The sequence below is a fragment of the Kogia breviceps genome, chromosome 3 (assembly GCF_026419965.1).
Source record: "Kogia breviceps isolate mKogBre1 chromosome 3, mKogBre1 haplotype 1, whole genome shotgun sequence".
Lineage (NCBI taxonomy): Eukaryota > Metazoa > Chordata > Mammalia > Artiodactyla > Physeteridae > Kogia > Kogia breviceps.
Genome location: NC_081312.1, coordinates 85,772,537 through 85,785,897, shown reverse-complemented (window position 1 = coordinate 85,785,897; position 13,361 = coordinate 85,772,537). Strand labels below are relative to the sequence as shown.

The following is a 13,361-nucleotide window of genomic DNA, read 5'->3' as shown; positions in this document are numbered from 1 at the left end:
CACCCAGGGCTGGGAGCTCAGAGGGCAGCCTTCTTGACCCGTGGCCTCCACAGGAGGTGATGGTGAACATCGGCGACCTGGGCCGGGACCTTGAGCACTGCCTGCAGCTCCACAGGCGGCTCCGCGAGCTCCGAGGAGTCTGGGCCGGGGTAAGGGGGCCCTGCCAGTGCATCCCACATTGGGAAGCAGTGACCACTCATGAGCTCTGGAGCCAGATGTGGGCCCTCATGTCACCTGTGCGCTTAAGACCTGAACTCGCTTAGGCAGGCTCCCTCACCTCACCAAGCCTTAGTTTCTTCATCTTTAAAATGGGGATACCGCTTACCTCATAGGTAAGAGAGCATGTATGTATGGTGGTGGTTACAGGAATCTACACATGTGATAAAACTGCCTAGAGCTATACCTTCCCCCCCACACACAGGTACATGCATGTAAAAGCTGCTGAACTCTGAATAAAGTCTGCAGTCTAGTTAACAGTTATACCAAAGTCAATGTCCTGGTTTTCACATTGCACTATAGATATGTAAGATGTTACCATCAGGGGAAGCTGGGGGAAGGGTACATGGGCCTTCATTATACACTTGTGCAATTTCCTGTGCATCTATGATTATTTCACAATTAAAAAAAGAAGGATGCATGTATGCCTGGGTGTAGTAGATAATAAACTGCAGTTGCTCAGAACTCTAATTCAGTATCTCCTCCCCACCCCCTACTCATACACACACCAAAATCAATTTCTCTTATGCGGGATAGAGGAAAGAAATTGGCCAAGTGCATTCACAATCATGTATTAAGAGCCCAGACATGCTAACCTCACCCCCTGAAGTAAGTATATGACTTTTTTAAAAGGCTGCAGTGCTCCAATCTAAGATGGCCTTTACTAATGGTGGAATTTCACAGCCACTGTGCCAGATGCTGTAGGAGAAAGAGCGTTAGATAGACTTGAGGAGTTGGGTTTGAATCCTGGCTCTGCCATAAATTCACCAGGTTAGTCTCTGAGCTCTGCTCCAGCTTCTATAAAAGAGAGAAACCCCCTTCCCTGATCACCTATGAGACACCAATTGGGAAGCACTTTGGAAATGTAGACCAGTGCAAGGCGCTTTTACTGGGGTGGGACACCTGCAGTCCATCCACTGTCAGGGACCCCAACCCCGTGTAGCCGTGAACCCCACCCAGTGTCTAAGCAGTGGCAGCCTCAGCCCAGTGACTCCCAGGGACAGGGACACCCAAACCTAAGGAGGCTGGCACTCACCATTTCATTCGATCCCTTACTTTGCTTTTCTTATCCTGAGAAGCTGCATTTTAACTTTAAAAGCTTCTGTTCATCAGTGCATGCCTGCCCTCCCGCTCCTGCCTGGTCCCGACCTGGGGAGCAGATTTCCTAGCCTTAGAGATGACCCTGGGCTACAGACCCCAGGTGCACCTTGCTCAGCGCACCTGGCATGGGATGGGATGGCCACGGCAGAGGAAGCAGCTGCCTCCACTCCCCAAACGTGCAGTTCCTCGAGCTCTCTCAGGCCCGAGCACACTCTCCAAGTGCTGGTGCAGTGCAAAGAAGGGGCTCAGAGCAGGTGCCACAGGTGCCCTCCCCCTGCACCTCCACAGGACACGGTGGGTGGTGCCCACATCAGGAGCATCAGTGACTTGTCCCTGCAGTTCAAGAACCAGGACCCTGAGCAACTCAAGACCACCTGCCAGCAGTGACAGCAGCTCAACAACAGACCAGTCCCAGAGCCGGAAGCAGTGGGGCTGGGAGAGGGAGCTGGAGGGTCACCTCAGACTCAGCCTTACACCCTCTCCATCAGGTGGAACAGTTTCCATGGCAACCTGCTCTGCTACCAGCGGTAGCTTGAAGGGGCCCCGGAGATACACACGTTGTCCCAAAAGCTGGATGACCTCGCTCAGCAGATCGGGGAGGAGGTAAGCAGTGGAACTGCTGATGCAGCCAGGAAGCCAGTGCGTCCCACCCCTCACCCGCCTCTCCTCTTCAGCTGGGTACCTGGAGGCAGGTCCCATCAGGGGGCCATCCGGGGGTCTGCCAGCAGTTCTCCGGGTCAACTCCAGACCTGGAAGCCCCCATTTGCTTCTAGCAGTCTAGCCCACCTCCTGCCTTTCTCTCCTAGAAGCACTGTGAGTCCAGAGGCCAGAGCATCCTGCTCCCCACCGTTTCCTCTGTTGTCCCCGAGCAAGGCCAGAAGCCGCAGGAGGTTTACCCGGGGATTGTGTCAGAAGCCACAGAGAAACCTGCCCTAAACACTGGCAGAGGTGGGAGTGGGGAAGTTCTTCGCGGCCTGAGAAGCCCTCTGGAAGCACGTGGCTCCCTGTTCTGAGCATGCAGAGGGCTCTGTTCTTACTGCCCCTCTGGTTCCTGCCTCCCCCAGGCCAGCCCATCTCAGTTCCCTGAAAAGGAACGAGGGTCAAGTGAGAACATGCATGTGGAAGCAGCATACCCGTGGAGGTTCCTACTGCCAGTGAAACTCCAGCCCCAAGTCTCTCCTGGGAACCTTCCTCCCTCACAGAAGGAAGGGACCTGTGGTCAAGGCCAGCGGCCTGCTCCACCCCGCGGAGGGCCCTGGGAAGGGAATCAGGCTGGGTGCTTGCTTCCCACACAGAAGACCTGTGGCCAGCGACCCCTCTGCAGTGAGGGAGGAGCTGGAGAAAAGGCTGATAATAACGCCCCCTTCCTCCCCAGGCCACCCTGGTCCAGGCCCTGGACTGTGGGAAAGATCTGGAGAGCATGCAGAGGCTGAGGCGGAAACACGAGGAGTTGGAGCCCTCGGAAATAGGCCTCATCCAGGCCCAGGTGGAGGTGTGCAGCTGGGTGTGGAGGCGGCCCCAGGCCCAGGGCACCTCCTCCGCGGGACCCTGGGCAGGCATGCGGTGGGGTGGGGGCGTGCTCGGGACCATGCGCCAGCCAGGTCCACTCAGCTGTACAACCACAGGCTGGGCTCCCCTGAGCACCACCTGCCTCCCTGCCCCAGCCGCTGACCCTGGCTTCCCGCACAGCCTGTAGAGCATGAGGTAGGCTGCTTCTGCCAGAGAAGCCCTGAGGCTGCCCACACCCTTGCCGCAAGCAGCAGGGGATGAGCTGGTGGCAGCTCCGGAGTGGGGCCCAGAAGCGGTACAAACCCCCAGGCCTCTTCCCCGCACTGCTCTCTGCTGACCCCTGCAGCGTCTCAATCCCCGCCCTTCCCTAAGAGTCTTTCTCCATCCTTCTAATAAATCTCTGTATCGCCACCCTATTAATTCCCAGCCCATGGGCCCTTCTAGAAGGCTGAGGGGATTCAGGGACAGAAGGCACTGGCAGGGGAAAGGGGCTCAGAGGCCCTAGGACTAGCTGGTGAACCCTATGGCAGGAGGAAGTCGCTGGATGCCTTGCACCAAGCTCAGGAGCGGCAGGCAACGCTGCAGGAATTGCTGATCTGGGCCCAGAGGCTGCGAGCTGAGATGGACGCCCAGAGCACCTCCAGCAGCCTTGCGGATGTCCAGAGCATGTTGGAGGAACACCAGGAGCGCAAGGTGAGTGGCCCAGACCCTGAGGCCTTTCCTGGGATCTCGCCTCCTCTCTGGCCTCCCCCTAACTGTGATCCCACTTTTCTCTTGGGTTCTTTCTGCATCGGCTGCCTCTACCTTTCTCCTCTTCCCTCTATAACCCCCTCAGTTGTCTTCCCCACCTCTCCTCCTTCCCACTGGGCCTCTTCCCTCCCACTCAGGAAGCCTCAGCCTCTGGGATCTGAGCCCAGTCCTCTTACAGGCCGAGCTGGATGCCCGACCAGACAGCATCAGCCCGGTCCGAAGCACTGGGCAACGACTGCTTGCCACCAGGCACCCAACCACCCCCGACATCTTCCAGGCCCCGGCTGGTTTAGACCAGGAGCTGAACAGCCTGGAAGGGGCCTCACAGGAGCACCAGCTCCAACTGCATCAGGCCTTGGAGCTACAGGTAGCAACCTCCATCCCGCCCCCACCCCTGGGGCCTGTACTAAACCCACTGCCCCTCATCAAAGCCAAAGCCAGAGAGGCTGCCGTTCCAGGGGCCTTTCCTGCCACTCACCGCCCACCGCCTACCGCTCAGCTCACCCACGGCAAATCTTGCCTGCTGTGGACTCCTTCTGTTGAGCCAGGCCCCGGGGTTCCTGGTTTCCCACTGGGCCACCAACAGGGTCACTCCACCTGCAGTGACTGGACCCTCTGCTCACTTCCTCTTGCCTTTTCCTTTCTCAACGGCTGGTTCTGAGCTCTGTGGAGCAGGTGGAAAGTTGGCTCTGCAGCCTGGAAGCCTGCCCAGCCAGTGAGGGTCTGGGGGGTAGGTGCCCAGCAGGAGTGAGGGAGTGTTTGCCAGGGCAGCATTAGAGATCAAACCAGCCAGTGCTGCCAGAGCTCCCCAGGCCAAGGGCCTCTCCCGACCCTCAAGCACGTCGGTCACTGAGTGGTGGCTTACCCGTCCATCGCTGGCTGTTCTTATGCATCTGGGGCTGGGCCCTCTGTGGGAGCTCAGAGGATGAGCCTGTGGCCCTTGACACATTCTTGCCTCCTTCCCAGCACCCTTCTCTCCTCTGCCCTCCTCACTTCCTTACACCCAGAGGTTTGCTTTTCCCACAACTGTCCCAACCCCTGTGTCAGGCAAGCCTGACTCATGGGGGTCCTCAGAGAATGATCAGGGGCCGTTTCCTGCGCTGACGTAGCCTTACTGGGAGTGCAGAGGAGAGGGTGTCCCTGTTATGTGGAGGAGCTACACCTGCCCTGGAAATTCTAACACTTGACCCTTACCTCCCATGCCTTTCCTGGTTGAGAATTGCTGCCCTAAAGCCAGATGCGGCCTTGAGGGATTGGGGGAATGTGTTTGGTAGGAAAGTAGATAGCTTGGGACTGGGAGGGAGGGAGCATCCCTGTAGACAGTATCGCTTCCCAAGATTCCTTGCTTGATGTGGAAACACTGCTGTGGAAGCAGAAGATGCATGAGCGAGACCTGGAGGTACAGGTGGAGAAGATCAGCGCGCTGGAAGCCTCCACCCACAGACTGCACCAGGGTGGACAGCCCGAGGCCCAGGGTGCCCTGGGCCGGTGCCAGGCCATGCTCCTGAGGTATCTCTGGCTCTGGCTGTGGGAGCTGTGGGTGGGCTGGCACAGGCATCAGGCTCTTCCCTTGCCCTTCTATCCCTTAGCCTGGGCTCACCAGGCTTTTCCAAGGACTGAGTTCAGATGCCAGGGCCCCAGCGCTCCTGACCCTGCAGTGTGTCCACCTGTTATGGAGTCAAACAGCACATGGTCACTCAGCTGAGATAAAGGGGACTTTTAAAAAGAAGCACATGCTTAAGAAACTAAAAGAGAGACGACCTCATGAAATGGCAATACCAGAGCACAGCAGTTGGCCAGACAGCGCTGAGTTTCTGCGCTGCCCTCTCACAGCGGGACTTGGGGCAGATTCCTCACAGAGTCTCATGTCTACAGTGAGGGGATAAAAATACCTGCCTCTTAGGGTTGTGGTCAGGATGAGCAAGGAATCCTTGATGTCCCAGTGCAGTGCCTGGCACTCAGGGGGGTTGGCATATTTCTTATGCTCATTTAACTGAAGCCAGCAGAGCTACGAGACTCCAGTCTCTGCCTTTTTTCCTCATAAAAGCCCATCTGGTTCAGCTGCCTCATCCAGCCCCTCAGACGTTTAGATCAAGGCAGATTTGGCCAAAAGCTGGATCCCAGATTGGTGGGGGTCTCTGTCCTTCCCAGAGAGCCCACCAGGGCCCACTGTGTTTGTGGCTCCTGGGCTGGTGCCCTGGCGGCAGTCCCCTCCTCTTCCCTGCAGGTGGACCCCACCTGGGTACCCGAGGTCTTTGATTGACAGATGGAAACTGTTGGTTTGCTGGTCTCTGTCAACACTCCCTGCCCCACCCAGTCCCCTTAGGTGGTTCCTGGCAGGCCCGGCTGTCCCCCAGGACAGTGCCGTCTTGACTCCCTCCCTCTCAGGCTTCTGGCATCCTTTAGGGGGCTGTTTTCATTCCATCAAGACTCTGCATCTCCTCTGCCCTCCACACCCTTTGGCAGCCCCAGCAGGAGACAGACTCAGGGTATATTGATACACAAGAAAGGCCGTCCTGGGCTGGAAGGGCACACCTATGACAGTGTGTGTGTGTGTGCACACACACACACCCGTAGCAGCTCCAGGTCCCAGTGAGCAGACCTGAGGCCCCTGACACCCTCCTTCCGGCAGGAAAAAGGCACTCCTGGAGCAAGCCAGGACCCGTCACCGCCAGCTGGAGGAGCTTGGGCAGCTGCAGCCTTTCCTGCAGGTTTCCTACGAGGTTGGCCGGCATGGGGAGTGGTTGTGGTGAGAGAAGGGGCTGCCCCTGGGACTAGCCACTCTTCCTCGGGACAGCCCAGAGGTTAGGGGGAAGGAGAGCCCTAGGCAGCAGAGCCTGTTCCTCCCGGTGTGCCCAGTGGCCGCATGGCTGAGGGAGAAGAAACTGGTGGTCCTGGAAAGGGCTGGCAGGACCCAGCCGGGCTGCAGGCACAGTTGCGGCAGCCACAGAATCTCCAGGCCGAGCAGGACACAAGTGTACACCACCAGCAAAGGCTGCAGACGGTGAGGTCTTGGGGACCAGGGATGGGCTTACAGGCCAGAGCAGGGGGTGACCCCACAGAGCCCTGGCAGCTGGCTCTGAATCACAGCCGTGGATGGCTGACCTTCGAGTACTTTCTGCATACAGACACCGTGCTAAGAACCAAAGGGCCATGAGACGCAGTGACTTCCCTGGGCACCCTCTCCAAAAATAGTGCCTTTTCAAGAATTTTAAAGATGGTGTTTTGGCGTGATGGTTTTTTGTTTTTTTTGTTTTTTGTGGTACGTGGACCTCTCACTGCTGTGGCCTCTCCCATTGTGGAGCACAGGTTCCAGACGCACAGGCTCAAGGGCCATGTCTCACGGACCCAGCCACCCCGCGGCATGTGGGATCTTCCTGGACCGGGGCTCGAACCCGTGTCCCTGCATCGGCAGGCAGACTCTCAACCACTGCGCCACCAGGGAAGCTCAGCGTGATGGTTTTAACAGCTCTCTTGTAAAGACATCAGAGGACAGAGTCAGGGTATGTAGCCAGCAGTCCTGTGCTTGTAGGAGTCAAAGTATAGCACCTTTTAAATTTACCCTCTTCCACCTGCAAAGGGCAGGCCCTGACCCCAGGCTGCCTCTCTCATATAAAGTACCCTGCTAAGTATTTGAAATGTTTGATCTCATTTAAACAAAATACCAATTATTATCTCCATTACATGGATAAGAAAAATGAGCTCAGAGACGTTAAGAAACTTGCCCAAGATCACACAGCTAGCACACAGACTCTGCAGCTGTGGGGCTGGTGGTTGGAGCCAACACGAGTGCCGTGACACCAGCAGTCCTGAGTCCACGAGGTTTGTGCCATGTTGTGGCTTTAGGAGGGGTAGAGGCTGCTGCGGGATGGCCTCACATCCTCAGAGACCATCCAGGAGCTGCTGCAGGAGCTGAGAAAACTCTGGGAGGAGCTACAGGCCAACTGCCAGAGGAAGGCAGCCAAGCTACAGGAGGCCCGTGAGGTGAGGCTGTGCAGCCCTGGAGCGGGCTGGGTGCAGCTCTAGACTCTCCCCCTCGTGCCCACCTCACATTCTACCCCAGGCCCTGCATCTCCGGCAGAGTGTGGAGGAACTGGGCTGCAGCCCTTGGAGCTCAAACTGAGAGCCCCCATCAGGGCCCCAGAGCAGCCTGTATTGGACGAGCTCCTGGGGGCTCAGGGAGAGCTGGACAGGCAGGCCGGGCACGCACAGGCCTTTGTCCGGGAAGGCCACTGCCTGGCCCAAGACGTGGAAGAGCAGGCCCAGCGGCTGCTTCAGCGGTAAAGCCGTCCCTCCCCTCTGGCCCTCAGCTCGGCTCCTTGGGGCCCTCCCTGCCCACGGTGAGGGGCACAGAGCGGGCGAGCTGGTGTGCGGGTCACAGTGTGGCCCTGATCCTGATGACCAGCGTGCCCCCTGCCCCAGGCCTGCCCTCCACTGCTGCAGGGTCGAGAGCCAGCGGGTGCCCCTGCGGGAGCGCAGAACAGCCCTGGAGGCCCGGAGCCTCCTCCTGCAGTCCTTCAGGGACACCGATGAGGAGATGCCCTGGGTGCGGGAGAAGCTGCCCCTGACGGCCGCCCGGGACTGTGGCCAGAGCCCCAGAGCCCTAGCACCCTGCGTCGCCTGCAGGAGAAGTGCCAGGTGTGGGCCCAGCGGGAGGGGCGGGGCTGTCATCAGTTGCCTCGGGCTGGAAGCTTCTCCATGGATTCTTTGTTGGTCACAGGGGCAGGGTTCTCTCTGGGGGCAGATGTGGGATCCCACCAGGCTTGAGACGCAACTCTGGGTCCCCCGAGGAGCACCCAGGAGCATCCCACGTCTTCCTCCGACTCTGCAGAACCTGGAGACGGAGATGAGCAGCCTCGCCGAGGCTCTGACCCGGGCGGCAGTGGGCACAGGGCGCGAGCTGGTTCAGGCTGGGCACTTTGCTGCTCGTGAGGTGGCTGCCCAGGTGCAGCAGCTGGAGGATACCGTGGGCCGCCTGCAGGCAGAGGCTGCACAGAGGCGACAGCGGCTGCAGCAGGCTCAGGAGGCCCAGCAGTTCCTGATGGAGGTGAGGGGGTGTGATGGGGCACGAAAGGGCGGGGGTTGGTCATGAGGACACCCAAAGGGTAGGCAGGGCTGGAAGGTAACCCCCAGGTGGGGCTCCGGGCTCTCTGTACATCTTCTGTCACCTCCACTAAGTTGTCTCCTGCCCCCAAGATCTTCCTTCAGCATGTTTCCCAGGAAACAGCCCACTGGGTTTGGTTTGGTTTGGTTTTGCTGTTTTTTCTAAACCAATGATTCTCAATCAGTGCTTCACATCAGTATCACCTGGAACTTTTAAGAAGTGCTGACACTCAGCTCTATTCCAGACCAAATCAGTCTTAAGGGGTGAGAGCCAGGCGTAGCGAGTTGTTAAAACTCTCAGGTGATCCCCATCAGCCAAGTTGAGAACCACTCACTGCTCTAAATCTCCAGGCCATGAACTCAAAGTTGGGAGCCCTGGAGGGCATCGCCCAGGGAAACCTGTCCTCTATGTCACCCCAGATCCCAGAGGCAGAATCCTGGCTGGAAGAAAGGGGCTGTGTTCAAGAACGGGACATTGAGGATATGGGCCAGAGTGCCGAGGCCACGCAGGCCTTTCTGCGGTGGCTGGAGGCCACCAGGAGGGACCTGGAGGGGTTTAGCACGCACATCAAGAGGCTGCAGCAAGCAGCCCTCCTCAAGAGCGGGCAGAACCCAGAAACGTGCGTTGGAGCCAGGCCCAAATAGGGAGGAGCAGGGAGGGGCTCTCCCTACAGAGGCACGAGGCTGGTCCAGCCTGGAGAGGAAGGGCTCCCGGCGGTTTGTCCTTCCTGCCGCAGCCCCAAGTTGCTCACCCTGATGCTCGCGGTGAGGGACACCCACCTGGGGCTGTTGCAGAGAGCGGAGGGCAGGGGGCAAGGCCTTCGGGCACAGCTGCAGCTCCACCAACTGGAGTGGGAAGCCCTGCTGCGGGACGCCTGGCTGGCCAGCAAGGTGAGTCACTCCTGAGCAAACCTGTAGGAGAGTAGATTGAGTGGCCCACAAGGGCAGAGAAGGGGGAGGGGGCCACACAGGAAGTGGGGGGCTCTGGGAGGATCCCCGTGGTCCTAGAGGCAGAGCCAAGGGACGTCAGAAGTGGCAGATACTGCCGAGCCCTTCATTAGCTTTGAGAGCTGCTGGACACCACCTCCAGAGTGACCTCCCTGGGCCTACACCCTGCAGGTGCTGGAAGAGAAGTTCAGTGCTTTCAGAAAGGAAGTCCAGAGCCTGGGACAGGCCAAGGTGCAGGCCCTGCGGAAGCAGGCAGGCTCCTTGGAACGGGCAGCACCCAGGTACTCTCCCCAGATTCAAAGGCAGAGGAGTCACATTGAGGCCGCTTGGGAGAGACTGGACCGGGCAGTGAAAGCCCGCACACAGGTAGGTGCCCCCAGTCTCAGCCAGGGGCAGCCAAGGGGCTGGGACAGCTGTGTAATCAATCTGCCTGGGCCAGGGACAGGCAGCCCCGCCGTGTGTGTGTGTCTGTGTGTGTGTCTGTGTGTCTGTGTGTGGAGCAAGGTGGCTGCCTCCAACTCCCAGTGCAGCTCACACCTCCAAGGAGAAACAGGAAGCATGTCTGGCCAGCTCCTGACCCCCCACAAAGCCCCCTCCAAACATAGGCTTCAGGTTTATTAAGACACAGGCCCCGTTGGTCTCTTCTCTTTCACCGCACCCACTAAGTGGGCAAGATCGCTCCAGCCCTTCACTCTTCTCATCTAAATGCTCTGAGTGGATCTGTGTGCTGAGGACATCCTCAGTGTCTCTCCACGACCTTCGCTCTCAGCCATAGCTGGCAGTTTCTAGAAAAGCAGTCCAGGTCCCCGAGCCCCTGACAGAGCCTACAGCCCAGAGATGCCGCCTCTGAGCGTCCTGGCCAGGCAGCCTCCTGAGGCGACCCTCTTCATCTCAGCCAGATGCCCCCAAAACAACCTCCTCCCTCCGGTGGACTCACTCCCACCTGCTTCCAAGCCCCCACCTCTGCCCCTTTCATGAGTTGGGCACTGAAGTCCCTCTCCTCACAGAATCCCCCAGGGCCCTATCCGTCATCAGTAACATCACACATTCACAGCAGCTGCCACATCTGGGACATTTCCTGTACCCGGTGGTCATGAACGAGTCACCAAGCCCCATGGACCTCCTTGTTTAAAAGGAAGTGGCCCAGGAGGCTACATCTCCAGGGAGAGAGGACCCTGGCCAGAGCAGGCCCTCCCTCCTCTCTCAGAACCTGGCCATGGTCCGTGAGGTCTGCGGCGTTGAGCAGGCGGCGGCCGAGCTCCAGGGCTGGATGCAGGAGAAGGCGGCCCTGGGGCCAAGAGATGCCCGTGGCCGCAGTCCGGCGCCAGTGCAGACCCTGCAGCAACAGCACAGATGCCTGGAGTTAAGGTTCCACGCCCCGTGGCCTGCCCGTCTGACCTCCTCCCCTGGGTAAGGGGACCCCAGAGGTGGGAAGGGCGGGCCTGCACGCCCCGGCTGTGGAGGTGGACTTCTCAGAGAGGATGGGTGCTCCCTGAAGAGCAGCAGGCATCGGGTTGCCAGGGGGTAAGGCCTGATCCTGTGTTCTGGTGGCAGAGGGAACTGGCAGCAACGGAAAAGGAGGTGACCCAGGTGCAGATGGAGGCCTGCCAGCTACACCTTGTGGCTCAGGAGGGCCTGGTCAAGCAACTGGCTGAGAGGCAGGAGACCTGGGCCACCCTGAATGTGAAGGTCCGGGAGCGGGGTCGGCAGCTGGAGGAGGCTGCCCAGGGCCACGCCTTCCTCGGACGCTGTCGGGAACTGCTGTAGGTGGCATCCTGCCCCGGCTGTTGGCTCAGCTCTGCCCCGCAGGGCGGGGGTCACCCCAGCTCTTTGGGGGGCTATAGTCCCCATCTCCCTATACAGCTCATGCCCTGCCCCCTACCCCAGTCTGCCCTCCTGGCCCTGACAGCAGCTTCCCCTCCCTGCCCCGCAGAGCATGGGCTCAGGAGAAGCAGGGGCTGGTGTCCTCAGAGGAGCTGGCTGGGGATGTGTCTGGGACCGAGCAGCTCCTGGAGCTGCTGGAGGAGCTGGGGCAACAAATCAAGGGGCACTGCCGTCAAGCCCAGAATGTACAGCGGGAAGGGCAGCAGCTGGTGGACAATGGCCGCTTCATGTCCCTGGAGGTATGAGCACAGAGATGGGTCTGGCGCTGAGCTGGGCACACAGACCAGTTACCCAAGGCCTCGGAACCCTTAGCAGGAGGAGAAGGCCAGGCAGGGCCTGGAGAGAGGGGGGCAGAGACAGGGAGGGTCCAGGCCTCATGGTCTTCCCTCGACCCCCTTGCTGGGCACTCCAGTCCCGCCCCCACCCCGTGGCTCTGCCTGAGCATCTCACCCACAGCGCCCCCTCCCCCCAGATGACAGAGTGCCGGCAGGAGCTGGACGGTCGGGTCGGCCGCAGGCATTCAGGGAGGCCTGGGCCCTGCGCCGGGAGCGCTGTGAGGGGATCTGACGTCTGCAGAAGCTGCAGCAGGGCCTGGAGCAGGCCGAGGCCTGGCTGGCCTGCCGGGAGGACCTGATGCTGGACCCCAACTGCAGGGTGAACCGAGGCCCTGCCCCTTAGCCGGCTGCACCATCTGGCAGCTACAGCCAAGGGCAGATCCTGGTGCTCACCTGGGCCCCGGGCCAGGTTGCAGAGGGTGAGGGAATGGCTCTCTGCACCCCCGAGGGCTGGGCTGCACCCTGGCTTGCTTCTCCCCAGTGCTCGGTGTCAGATGTGGAGTGGCTGCTCCGCAGACACCAGGACCTAGAAAAGCTGCTGGCTGCCCAGGAGGAGAAGTTTGCCCAACTGCAGAGCAAAGCAGGGGTGAGTGGAGGTTGAAATGAGGGTGCACTGGGAGATAGGGGCCTGGGGGTCCATGGTGGGGTGGTCCTGGTCTCAGCCTGAGAGTCAGGCTCTCTCCAGGCACTGAGCCCACATCTGACCCTTCAGGAAAGCCCTATTCTTTCCCTTGCTGGCTGTCACGTCCTGTCACACACATCTCCAGGTAGGCTAGGGAGCAGTGTGGACTGGGATGAGAGGGAAGTCTCCTGAGCTGGAGCAGGAAGAGATGAAGAACAATGAGGAGACAGAGGCTCTCTGGGTGGGAGGAACGTGGGGAGGAGAGGCTGGGGCATGGAGCCCCCAGAGCCCTGGCCTGGCTCAGCTGGCTCCGCTTGCTCCCCTCTCGAAGGTGGAACAGAAGCCGCAGGTGAAGGGGCTGAAAGCCGGGAGAGGTGGCAGCGGGCTGACCTCCCTCCAGCAGAGCCCTTGGGAAGCTGGTGGCCCGGAGCACAGCTGACCGAGACAGGGGCCCTGCAGCCACGTGTCACTGTCGGGCCTCGCATACCCTTCACCACCACTGTCTCCCTGGAGAGCGCGGCAGTGACCGTTGGGGTAGGAAGCCCACACCCCGAGCCAGTGCTGCAGTACCAGGGACCAGGGGGTCACCAGGGACGAGGAGGTTGGGGAGGGTTAGATGCCTCGCCCACCTTCCAGAGGGGGCCCCGGCCTCTAAGCTGGTCATGATGTTTCCCGGGCCCCATCTTGCATTTTCAGGACGCAGAGGGTGCCCCTGCCATGGGGACTTTTGGAGCTTACGCAGGAGCTCCTGCCAGGGAGGAGCCAGGGAAGTGCCTGGAAACTGCTTCCGCAGCAGCTCCCCTCCACAGAGCCACTCGAGGGCTCAGAGGGCGGCGGGACCTGGCGTGCTCGAGTTGTGGTGCCCACCGCGGCAACTGGACAGTCTGGCTCCC

The 13,361-nt window shown here is 59.9% G+C and overlaps 1 protein-coding gene across 1 annotated transcript in view; it reads left to right on the top strand.

Annotated features, from left to right (window-relative positions):
• LOC131752853 (spectrin beta chain, non-erythrocytic 5) overlaps positions 1-13,224 on the top strand; it is a 44,170-nt gene extending 30,946 nt beyond the window's left edge. Inside the window, 29 exon segments of the mRNA XM_067030610.1 lie at positions 54-149; positions 1,606-1,725; positions 1,786-1,920; positions 2,693-2,809; positions 3,007-3,064; positions 3,067-3,121; positions 3,357-3,519; positions 3,755-3,942; positions 4,227-4,306; positions 4,914-5,085; positions 6,209-6,303; positions 6,436-6,474; positions 6,477-6,580; positions 7,423-7,560; positions 7,640-7,670; positions 7,673-7,856; positions 8,020-8,168; positions 8,370-8,623; positions 9,100-9,299; positions 9,417-9,570; positions 9,799-9,993; positions 10,835-10,995; positions 11,184-11,390; positions 11,561-11,750; positions 11,984-12,022; positions 12,025-12,165; positions 12,328-12,432; positions 12,800-13,002; positions 13,165-13,224. Of these exon segments, the coding sequence (XP_066886711.1) occupies positions 54-149; positions 1,606-1,725; positions 1,786-1,920; positions 2,693-2,809; positions 3,007-3,064; positions 3,067-3,121; positions 3,357-3,519; positions 3,755-3,942; positions 4,227-4,306; positions 4,914-5,085; positions 6,209-6,303; positions 6,436-6,474; positions 6,477-6,580; positions 7,423-7,560; positions 7,640-7,670; positions 7,673-7,856; positions 8,020-8,168; positions 8,370-8,623; positions 9,100-9,299; positions 9,417-9,570; positions 9,799-9,993; positions 10,835-10,995; positions 11,184-11,390; positions 11,561-11,750; positions 11,984-12,022; positions 12,025-12,165; positions 12,328-12,432; positions 12,800-12,907 (3,678 nt within the window). The 3' untranslated portion in view covers positions 12,908-13,002; positions 13,165-13,224.
• The last annotated feature ends 137 nt before the right edge of the window (positions 13,225-13,361 follow it).